Raw genomic sequence first — 12549 nt, forward strand, 5'->3', positions numbered from 1 at the left:
ATAAAAGAACTCATGCCAGAAAGTAGCAATAAAACAAAGTTACCAAATGCCAGAACTTTTAACCTCATTTAAGCATCACCTCTAAGAACTGTTCAAGCTTTTTATTTTTTAATTGGCCTTTTAAAATTTTTTATTGATTTCACATTATATGCCAAATGTGCCAAGAATTACATGCAAATGATCTTATTTAATCTTCACAACTAGGTATTATTTCAGCTATAGTATAGGTAAGGAATTGAGAAACAAAGAGGTTTGAGGCAACCTCCTGAAGGCCACAGAGAGTTAAGTGGAGAATAACTTCAAACCCAGGCAGCTTGCCCTGAGCCAATGCTCCTGACCACTATGATTTACTGTATCCTTCTCAAAACAATTTTCTAGGTGAAATCTCAGTAAAATACTTCATATATTCTGATAAGGAACAATACTAGTCTTTGACTCTACCAGTTTAAAATGTGAACATGTCTTGGACAAAACTACATTTGAAAACTTTTGGTATTTTTGGTCAATATTTTTTAGTGAAAACTGTATTTTAATGCAAACTACCAGTACACCTAAATGATATCCTTTCATTTACATAAAAATAAAATATTTTAAATCTTTAAAAGCATCAAAGTTTAACTTCTAAAAGAACGTTTTCTAAGAGAAGAATTAATTTTACACCATTAAGGAAGCAACCAGCCAAAACCAACTTGTGGCACATTATCAGAACAAATCATCTGGTTTTTTCAACAAATGAACGGCAATGGGGGAAGGGGAAAAGATGATGATGATAAGGAGCCTACTACAGACACAATTAATGAACACATAACTGAAGCCTTTGTAATGATCTTATTTAGATCCTAATTTGAATAAATCAACTATATAAAGACACTGATGAGAGAATCTAGGAAATAAAAGTATAGACTGAATATTATGATATTAAATAAGTCGTTATTTCTAACTTTGAAAATGGCATGGTGGTTATATTAAAAAAACAAACTAGAGTTGGATACTGAAATACATGTGGGGAATTTTTTAAAAGTGAATTTAAAACTTCTACATTTTGGGATAAAATGTGTACAACAGTTTAATTATATTTGCATGGTATAAGAAAATAAATATTTTAAAGTTTAATCAGCCACATGATTTACTTGTTATCTACTTTGTTTGGTCATTCTGACATACCTTGCATGAATTTCGAAGTTTCTGTCTTTCCTTTTTTATGGCTTTTTTCTGAATATCTTTTTCTTTCTTTGCCAATAATGCTTGTTGTCTAACTTCCTCCTCTTCTTTCTCTTTAGCTAATCGAGCAGCTTCTAATTCAGCTTGTCTTTGCTTTAAAATGGGGAATAAAATCATTTTAATAAGAAAATTAGAATTCCTAAATGCTTTATAATCTTATTTAAAAAGTCAATCTTTCAATAAATTAAATTAGAAAAAAGATAATACATCAACTTATTGAAGATTGAAGGTTGAACTGAGAAAAGCAGCTGGTGAAGTTCTACAAACACATTTAAGAATGCAAAACAGACCTATTAGAAATAAGCATATAAATAAAGACATTTATATGACATCATGCTTTTTGCTCAAAAATTTTCTGGTAAGGAAGAGCCCTCTAACTAGCAATTGTTCCAACTTGTCATTATTCATTCATAGTAGCACCTAATTCTCTGCTTCCAGATTAGTTTTTCAACTACATCTGAAAATTAAAGATTTTATGAATATTTAAAGTCCAACTTCATCAAATATCACCTTACTTTTTCTTTAGCTTCTTGCTCCTTCCGTTTTGCTTCTGCTTTTGCTTTCTTTTCTGCTTCTTTCTTGGCCTTTTCTTCTTCCTTAAATTTTTTTATTCTTGGATCACAACTGTATGCATTGTCTACCAGAAAAAAAGTTAATCTTTTGAATTTTCAACATTTAATTAAAGAACTTGAATAAAATAAATTACACTTACCAACCAATGTTCTTATTCTGTTCATTTCTTCTTTTTTTCTTTGTGCCCTCGTTGCTCTGTTCTGCTTTTCAATCCATCTCCTCTCATCACGACTATAAAATAGAAAATATTGGAAACAATATTGCTCATACATATGACTGAAAATATAATATAAAATTATATTTAAATAACGTGTGAGAAGGTTATAATGATGTTTATAATGCTATTTATATTAAAGCATGATTCTACTTACTATTAATTTGAATTAATATTTTTAGAATACTTATGTCAAAAAATTTCCCAGGGAAAACGAAAACAAATGATAGGTTAAGCAACCAGAAGAAAAAGAATGAGCTGAATTGAGCTTTTTAGACAATTTATTCCATGGCATTTTCTTAAGTATCTTAACTGACTGGCCTCACCTAGTTTAACTTGTGAGAGAAGGGGCGGGGGTCTCAAAATATCAAGAATTCATTTAAAAAGAATACAAATATACATACACACACACACACACACATTTATATGTGTATATATATATACATATGTAGTATATTTTTACATCATCACAAATACCAAAAAGCCAAATAAATATCTTCCTTTATTAATGATTTAGATACATACCATTCTGCCTTTTCTTTTTCTTCTTCATCTAAATAAGAAAATTCTCTCCAAGAATCAAAATTATACCTGTAGACAGAAATAAAGCAAAACAAAACCAAATAAACTCTTTAAAATTAACTTAGGGATATATACTCTTCAAAAACATTAATGGCAAGTGGATGAGTTTATTTTAATAGATCCCCTCCACTCCCTTTTGGTACTGAATTAACACTATGCTCAAGTCTGTTCTTTTTTAAATGACATTTTATTTGGTATGAAAACCTAAAATATACTTGTGTCCCCTGGTCAAAAATCACACTTTCCTGCTATCTATTCTGTTAGGTTTCTCTGTCACTGGGGACCTACGATTTCCCTACCTTCACCTTTGCTAGTCTGTCAAGTTTTAAAGTTAACCACAGTAGTGGTTATTTTTAGCAACTACAACTGATAGAGCTAAATTTTACCATTTTTATTTTACAGTGATTTTATGTTTTAATTTACCACGTAATGAGAAAATACAGCACATATAAAGTAGCCACTGAATGTTATACTTATTAAAAATTAAGAAAGTAGTTATAAAAATACTATTTCCTCCTCATGTACTCAAGTACTTTTAAAAGAAAGATAACTAAGTGAAGGTATATTTATTTTTATTAAAATAAAATGACTTCTCAATTTTCATTTTTTAATCCCTATAATGTGCTTGGTATCTACAAATCTGATTAACAGAAAACAGACTGAAAAATCATAAAAGCCTAGGCATCAGACGAGAGGTAATAAGAGTGTTACGGGAAAATCTTTATTAATTTCTGAACAAAATGCTTTGATCCCTTGATTAATTGATGAATAGTCAACTGAGTCCTTACTGAATACTCATCCTTTAAAAAAAAAAAAATGACAGCATCATAAAATCAGTGTATTCACTTACCAGAAAGAATAAAATGCATCTACATCTTCAAATGATGAATTCATATCACCAAGTTTAGGGACATTTTTTTTATTTGACCATCTGAAATATTAAAAGAAAGAAAAATTCAATTAAAATATTTGGTACAGCCTAGCTGGTGTGACTCAGTAGTTGAGTGTCGACCCATGCACCAAGAGGTCGCTGGTTCGATTCCTGGTCAGGGCACATGCCCAGGTTGTGGGCCCAATCCCCAGTAGGGGGCATGCAGGAGGTGGCTAATCGATGTTCTCTCATCGATGTTTCTCCCTGTCCCTTCCTCTCTCTCTAAAATCAATAAAGAAAAAAAAACTTGGTACAAAAGTTCAATGGACAAATGAATTTATTAAAAACAACAACAGTTTATACTAATCCACTAAATCTCCCTCTCCTAAATCCTCTATGACTAAGAGATGAAGCTGGAAAATTAGGAGTGGTGTGTTGAACAAGGCAGGTACAAAAGAGGACAGGATGGAGAGGAATGTGAGAGAAAATAATAAAATGGTTATTTTAGCCATCAGGTTATCTTCAGGTCTATAAATTACAGGGTTGTAGCAGCTGCCAGGGGCTGGCTAGGAATAATAGGTGCTAAGCCCCCTTTCCCAAGCTCACTGTTACAGCCTGTAAACAGGCAGTACAGAAGCAACCTGTAGGCCTGGCCTTTTTAAAACATGTTAATACCCCAAGAGGGAACAGATTTCTACCCCATCATTACCACCACTTTCCCGCTAAGAGTCAGACATTTAAGTTTAACATTTCACTCATCACACACACCACAGTGTGAAAGGACCCTAAGGCTGCTTACTGACACATTTTCCACTCTATAAAACCATTCCACACAAAAATAATACACTGTTGCCTTTATTTTAAACCACTTTCAACACTGTTACAAAACAAAGTCAGGAGAAAGAAAGATTAGAGGAAATATTAGGTCACACCAAACAGCTAATCAAAGTGGTTCTCAAACTTGGCTGCACATTAGAATCACCCAGGAACATTAAAAACCCTACGTGAATTAGAAAACAATTAAATTGAAATCACAATTAAATCACAATCTGTTTAGGTGGAACCAAGGCATCAGGAATTTTTCACTCTCCCAATGCCTCCAATGTGCAGTCCAGATTGCTCTATAAAAACCTTTCAATGCAGACGAAACAAAAAATTAGAATACTGGTACACGCTACATAAAAACGGATTTAAATGAAATAAATTACATATGCTTAATCTTAAATACAAGTCTCCTTTGTCAGAGAACTTTATGAAAAACAGATGCCCAAAAAATAGAAAAAAAAGCTTTTTTCATATGATAATGGGCCAAATAGAGTAATGTGCCCAATAATAATAAAGCACACAAAAAAAGGGAAATTACTATCATCCTAAGTAACAGTATTACACTATATAAAATCAGTTCTGTCCCAAACGCAAAAGATTTTCACTATGGAAAAGCAGAACTTCTGTTTAGAGAGCAAAAGAGAAACCTGGAGACTACAAAAAGCAAGCCAATAGAACAATGATTTTCAACTGAGGTGCTGGAAGAATTCTTAAAACATCTAGTACCTGACTATTTAATTAGGGGCACTGACCTCTTTTCCCTTAGGCTGTCAAATAAAAATAAATAAATAAATAACAACAGCCAGCACAACATTAGTTGTCCAATGTGAATAAATAAAAATTATACCTATTTTTTTTGTCAGAATGGCAAAAAAATATATTTATTTTGGTATGCTGCAGAATTTTAGTAATTAATTTATGTGTGCCATGAAAAAGGTTGAAAACTGATGCACTAGAGCATAATGATCACAAGGGGTTACCTTAACTCACCTGGAATTTCTTTCAAACACTGGGGAAAACACTTCGAAGAAATTGTCCTTTGCTTCACTTTTAGAAGGAACTGAGTTATCAAAAGTAGGATCTACACTGTTAAATGCTCGTCTTTTCACTGGATCAGATAACATTTCATAAGCTGAGGAAAAAAATGATAAGGTCACATTACCATGATGACACTTTTTTCCTGGCGAGAAAAAATAATTCCCCTTCCTTTAAAAAAAAGTTACTATTTTTCAAATTTAAACATTTTGTGTACTTGATGGGGTAGAATTTAATCTAGGTAATGAAAGCTCTAGCACTACTGGATATAATTGGACTTAACTTCTTTAAGAGGCTCTTCTGGAGGGCAAATGACAAAACAATAGTTAAATACTCATTCCTTGGCTTCCAGTCAAGATGGTGGTGTAGGTAAATGCGGTTTCACATTCTCACACAACGACATCAAAATTACAACTAAGCTACAAAATAACCATCATTCAGAATGCCAGAAATATATCTGAATGGCAGACCTATAACTACAGATGTGAAGAAGTCACATCGAGACTGGTAGGAGGGGCAGAGACTGGACTGAGCTGGTCCACCAACCTGTGGCATATAACACCAACGGGAGGCACATTTCAGCTACAGAAGTCCCCCTGAGATTTGAGGGGTTTCAGCTCCACACCAGGCCCTCCAGCCCAGGATTCCAGTGCCAGGAAGAGAAGACCCCATAACTTCTGGCAGTGAAAGCCAGCAGGGATTGTGGCTAAGTGAGATGGAGGCTGCTGGAGTCCCTGGTGTTCCTCTTAAAGGGCCTGCACACGGAGTTACAAGGACTCACTTGCTCTGAATTAAACACTGGGACAGTAGGTTGAAAGACACCAGAGACAAACAAGGAGGAACTGAACTGTCTGGCATCAGGGTGAGAGCTGAAGGGGCAGCTTTCTCCCAGACAGAAGTGCTGGCAGAGGCTACAGTCGTCCCTCGCCACTTTGCACTTTGACTTGCACAGCTGTACTCTATTGCGGTTTTTTCAAATACTATACTATACTTTACTTGAGAAAACCACGATAGAGTGAAGCCGAGTGGTGAGGGACGATTGTATAAATAAAGAATCCTACTTTGCGTAAATTCATTCATCGTGGTAGAGTCTGGAACTGATTAACTGCAATAAACAAGGGCCGACTGTACTGTTCTTTGCTGAGGTCTCCCTCCACAGAATAAGCAGGCAGGCAACATATCTAAGTCTCTACCAATCTGGTACCACCCTGCCCTGGTGATTCCTTGAGACCTCGCTCCCACCCAACTTGGGGCCCAACCCAAGCTGTTTCTTTCTAGTGACTTTTCCATACAAATGGCTTGTCCTGGCTCATGCTTAGGACTTTCCTAAAGTCTCTCAAAGGTTCACAAACCCCAAGCAAACAGCATCCAGCTTCCATATGCCTTGTACATATTGCTAAGTGGCCCTAGGCTATACACACACAGCTTGTCTTCTCCTGGCACCTCCAGGCATAGCAGCCATCTGCAGGTTGCTTTGTATAGCTCATGCCAAAGTGGCTCTGAGACAAGCAGAGGCGGCAGCTGACCTTGGCCTGCACCTCCCGGGAGGCTACAGAGCCAGTGCACCCGGTGGATATCTTCTGACAATGCTGAAGCACCACCCAACCACATCCATGAGCGACACACTCAAGGGGCAAACTCATCAGGCACCAGAGCCCCTCTAAAGCCAGTTCTGCTCTATGGTGTCAACCTCTGAATAGCAGATCCTCCATGGTGGTCACAGCCAGTCCTCAAAGCCAATCTTCATGGGGGTAAAACCCTCCCATTGATGTGCTAACAGCAATCAAGACTCAACTACAACAGAAGGGTGCACACAGCCCACATGGGTCACACATCTTCGAGCACCTAGCTCAGGTGACCCAAGAGGTTGTGCCACTGAACCCTACAGGACACTTACTACATAAAACCACTCTACCAAGACCAAGACATGCAATTCCACTCTGGGTACTTATAAAAAAAAACCCAAAATACTAAATTGAAAAGACATATACATCCATATGTTCATTGCAGCATTATTTACAATAGTTGAGATATAGAAGCAACCTAAGAGTCCATCAATAGATGAATGGACAAAGAAGTGGTGGATATATACAATGGAATATGACTCAGCCATAAAAAAGAGTGAAATCTTGCCGGCTGCAACAGCATGGATGAACCTAGAGGGTATTGTGCTGAGTGAAATAAGTCAAAGACAAAGACAAATGCTATACGACTTATACGTGGAATCTAAAAAACAAAATAAATGAACAAACAGAAACAGACTCATAGAGAGAGAACATTTTGATGGCTGCCCGAGGGAGGGAGGGGGATGTTGGTGAGATGGGTGAAAAAGGTGAAGGGATTAAGAAGTACAAATTGGTAGTTACAGATTAGTCACGGGGATGTAATGTACAGCATAGGGAATATAGTTAACAATATTGTAATAATTATGTATGCTGTCAGATGGGTACTAGATTTATTGGTGTGATCACTTCATAAGTTATATGAGTGTCTAATCACTGGTTGTACACCTGAAACTAATATAATATTGTATATTAAGTGTAATTGAAAAAGAAAAAAACTATTCATCCCTTAAGAAAACATGACTCTGAGGAAAAAGAAATTGTTAGAAAATTAACTGTTAGATCCCAATGTTGTGCAAAATCAAGGACCTTAGGTATCTTGAGCACTGTGTAGGAGTAGGCCAATAAGAATGAGTTTAAAAAGATGTGTATACAGCCCAGCTGGTGTGGTTCAGTGGATTGAGTGTCCTTCCATAGACTGAGAAGTCCCGGTTCGATTCCCAGTCAGGGCCCATGCCTGGGTTGCAGGCTCGATTCCCAGTAGGTGGCATGCAGGAGGCAGCTGATCGATGTTTCTCTCTCACATGATATTTCTCTCTCTCTCTCCCTTCCTCTCTTTCTAAAAAAATAAAATTAAAATGTGTATACAATTTTTTAAAAATTTGCATGAAAATGTAAAATCACATTTAAGGAAACATTTAGAATGGTAGCACCTATATTAATCTGCTTAACGAAGATATGGCTATGTAAATAGCAATGAACAGTTGTGGGTCTTATATTAGTATATAAACAACTTCTTGATATAAATTAGCAAAACATCTGAGGAACAGTTTAGTCCCATAAAGTATCTGAAATGGAGAAAGATCTTAGTATTCTCATCATTAGATGTAACACATTAGTTAACTCTAGGATGAGCTTCTCATAAGAATCACCTTGTGATCTTTTAAAAATAGATTCTGATTCAGTAGGTAGGTCTGGGGTGGAGACTGAACTTCTGCATTTCTGACAAGCTGCCAAGTGTTGCTGATGCTGCTGGTTGGGAGAACCTCAGGTTCTGGGGAAGATTACCAGAAATAACCAAATGTAACTAAAAATGTTTTTAATGTAATGGTATAGTTAAATGAAGTACAGTATACATTAAACCCATTCCCAGCAATTAATAATCATCACTATTAGAAATTCCTGGCTCTTAAAGTATTTTCTTACCTTTAGTTATGCAAGTGAAGTAGTCATTATCTCCTTCTTTTATTGGTTCACCAGCTGCTTTCCGTTTGTCTGGGTGATGTTTTAAAACCATTGCTTTATCTACAAAATAACCCAGATTTAGATAATATGTTATTTTAGATATAAAAACTAAAAATAAAGATGAGCTAAACAGATCATTTCTAAAATCATAATGCTAATTTAAAAATAGTTTTACCTATAGTAAATCATAAGCTTATTAAATGTGGAAAATACAGAGAAACAAAAGAATTATTTTAAGACATGGCCAAAATGACAGCACCCAAAGATGATTACTATTAACATTTTAGTGTATTTTCGCAAAAAGTTTAGCCCTGCCCATTTTGGCTCAGCAGTTACAGTGTTGGCCCTTGGACCAAAGTCTCGGGTTCGATTCTGGTCAAGGGCACATACCTTGGTTGCAGGTTGGTCCCAGCCCTGGTCGGGATCGAGCAGGAGGCAACCAATCAATGTGTCTTTCTCACATCAGTGTTTCTCTCTCTCTCTCTCTGAAGAGATATGGAAAAATATCCTCAGATGAGGATTTTAAAAACATTTTTTTAAATGATTGCTAATGCTTAGTACAGCATTTCAAGTAGATTTATCATAATTTACTTAACTATTTCTCTACCGTTAGATATTTAGATTGTTTCAAATTTTTCTCTATTATAAAAAAATCCCAATTTTAATAACTTTGTAGACAAGTATATTTCCATATTTAGGATTTTGTTCTTTTTAGGCTATATTTACAGAAGTAAAATTAGTGATTGCAAATGTGGAAACAAGTTCCCCTCTAAAGTTACACCATTTCATTCTCCAAAAGTTTGATATATGCTTCAAATTTCATTAATAGTTTATATGGTTATAACTGAAATTTTAAAAAATTCTTTAAATCTCTCTGGAATTTTAACATAGTCAAGCAAATATCTGAACTCGTCATTTTTCAAAGTCTAGTAATCCTTCCCTTCTCTATTGATTTATGATGCCTCATAGTAAATTTTACCAGGGTTTGTTTCTAATTACCTATCCTTGCCTCAGGATTTACTTTAAAATGACCATAGCTTTCCAATATATTTGATGGTAAATTCCCAAAACTGCATATTATTTTGCATAGTTTCCCTGCATTTAACCACTTGACACAACTCTCTCTGGTTTTCTAGGTACATCCTATATTACCTACAAAGAATGTATTTCTTTGCCTTTTTCCAATAGTTCTGTTATTTAATATCTAATTCTCTGACCCACACTCACAAAATAGTGTAAAAAATAATGGGCAGGTTAGCTTCCCCATAGCTTTTAGTGGTAATATCACCAATGCCACACAGTTAAGTTTGTTGGCTGTGGGACTGAAATACTTCTCAAAGTAGGGAGTTAACTGCATTTCTTTTCCAAGGTCTATTTATCAAAAAGGAATGAATATCTATGTAAGGAAATCATATAATATTATCTAAGCTATAAACAGAATTACCTATATTAATATATTTCTTAAATTAGATTCCTGAGAGAAATCCTACATGTTCACAGGCATAATTCTTTCAGTAATTTACTGTTAAATTTTGTTAGCTATTAATTTCACTGGGATTTTTCTTTCTTTCTTTCCTTTTTTGTATGACATGCATGGATAATAAGATCTAGTCATAGTTTTTTAAAGCTCTCTTCACCAGGTTTAAAAATTTTATTTATTAACTATTATTATTTTACAATATATTTTTATTGATTTTTTTTTTAGAGAGGGAGAGATAGAAACATCAATGTGAGAGAGAAACATCATCGATCCATGCTTCATCATCAAAATCCATGCTTCCTGCATGCCCCCCACTGGGGATTGAGCCCATAATCTGGGCATGTGCCCTGATTGGGAATGGAACCGGGACCTCTCAGTCCATGGGATAAGCTCAGTCCACTGAGCCACACTGGCCAGGTTAATTCTTATTTATTTATTTTTTTGGACGTGCCCCTAGCGGGAACCGAACCCGGGACTCTCTGGTCCACAGGCCGATGCTCCAACTGCTGAACCAAACCGGCCAGGGATAATTCTTATTTTTAAGACTTATTTTTTTAGAGTAATTTTAGGTTGACAGCAAAATTGAGAGGTATAGAGATTTCCTATGCCCTCATATATGCATAGCCTCTTATCCAGGCCCCCATCACCATCACCCACCTCAGCAGTCTGTTACAACTGATGAACCTATCCTGACACATCATAATCATTCAAAGTTCATAGCTGACATTATGGCTCACTCTTGGTATATATAGTACACTCTATAGGTTTGGACAAACATACAATTACATGTATCCATTATTATACAGAGTATTTTCACTGCGCTAAAATCCTGTGCTCTGCCTATTCATCCCTCCCTACTCCTGGCAACCATGCTTTTTATTGTTTCCATAGTTTTCTCTTTCTATGCCAGGTTTTCATACTAGGAGTATATTAATTTGACAAAAGAAACTGTTCCAAAATTTATGTTTAGCATGAGAATTTCAACCCCTTGAACATTTGAAATAATTCACCTTAGAAATCACCAGAGCCTAAAAATGTTTTTAGGAGGTAATTCTTTTATAACTTTTAAAATTTCTTCCCCAATTTAAAAAAAGTTAATTTTATCAAAATTTTCAAATACATTACATTTAATAGTGTTCTCAATTTAAAATATCTTCTATAATTTTCTTTCTGTATTTCACTATTTTTTCTTTTTTTTATTGATTTTAGAGAGAGAGGAAGGGAGAGGGAGAGAGAGAGAGACACATCGATGAGAAAGAACATCGATTGGCCGCCTCCTGCCTCCCCCACTGGGGATTGGGCCCACAACCTGGGCATGTGCCCTGACTGGGAGTCAAACTGGTGACCTCTTGGTGCGTGGGTCGATGCTCAACCACCAAGCCACACGAGCCGGGCTGTTTTTTCTTCTTATAAATCCAATTTTGGGATACTGTTTTATCTCTTCTATTTTTCTCCTCCATGTTTCTAAGTGATATTCTTTTAAACATTTTAACTAAATGGCTATTTCATTTTTCCTGCTTTTACAAAAAGTAACAATAGTTAAGAAAATGAACTTACTTATGGTACAGCTCTAGTTGCTATCCCTTAAATTTTGATAGATGGTGATTGTACTTTCGCAAGAAGAACCTGTTAATACAACTTTTATATCTAAGTCCAAAAGAATACATATTCAATTTCCCAAGTGATTGTTTTTGGAGTTCGCTTAATCACATCTATTTTATTGAATTGAGACAAAATTTACATAGAATAAAATGTTCACATTTTAAGTATGGATGTCACTTCTTATCTGCAGGGAATTGGTTCCGGGACATTCCCTCTCCCCCAACACCAATATCCAAGGATGTTCAAGTCCCCAATATAAAATGGCGTAGCATCTGCATATCCTCCCATATACTTTATTTATTTTATTTTGAATTTTTTTTATCCTTATCCAAGGACATTTTTTTTTGCATTTATCTTCAGATAGCGTGGGAGGGAGAAAAGGAGGAAGAGAGGGCGAGAGGGAGGAAGAGAGAGAAAAACATCAATGTGAGAGAGACACATGGAGTGGTTGCCACCCACCTGACCCCAACTGGGGCGGGGACAAACTGCAACTGAAGTACGTGCCCTTAGCGGGAACCAAACCCGGGACTCTCTGGTCTGAGGGCTGACGCTCTAACCGCTGAGCCAAACCGACCAGGGCCCTCCCACATACTTTAAATCATCTCTAGATTATTTAACA

General features: G+C 35.7%; 1 protein-coding gene across 4 annotated transcripts in view; it reads right to left on the reverse strand.

Moving 5' to 3' along the window:
* The window catches only part of DNAJC2 (DnaJ heat shock protein family (Hsp40) member C2), a 33984-nt gene that overhangs the window by 8333 nt on the left and 13102 nt on the right, over window positions 1-12549 (reverse strand). For 2 of the 4 annotated variants that reach the window (XM_036246688.1, XM_036246689.1), the window contains exons 4-10: window positions 8810-8908; window positions 5277-5418; window positions 3441-3521; window positions 2534-2599; window positions 1934-2025; window positions 1737-1858; window positions 1165-1314 (exon numbers count right to left, since the gene is read on the reverse strand). In XM_036246688.1, the coding sequence (XP_036102581.1) occupies window positions 1165-1314; window positions 1737-1858; window positions 1934-2025; window positions 2534-2599; window positions 3441-3521; window positions 5277-5418; window positions 8810-8908 (752 nt within the window). Of the gene's footprint in view, window positions 1-1164; window positions 1315-1736; window positions 1859-1933; window positions 2026-2533; window positions 2600-3440; window positions 3522-5276; window positions 5419-8535; window positions 8580-8809; window positions 8909-11885; window positions 11955-12549 lie in introns of those variants that run through there. The other 2 variants (XM_036246690.1, XM_036246691.1) reach the window with 2 other exon arrangements.

Source organism: Molossus molossus, unplaced genomic scaffold (genome assembly GCF_014108415.1).
Source record: "Molossus molossus isolate mMolMol1 unplaced genomic scaffold, mMolMol1.p scaffold_m16_p_7, whole genome shotgun sequence".
In the NCBI taxonomy this organism is placed as follows: domain Eukaryota; kingdom Metazoa; phylum Chordata; class Mammalia; order Chiroptera; family Molossidae; genus Molossus; species Molossus molossus.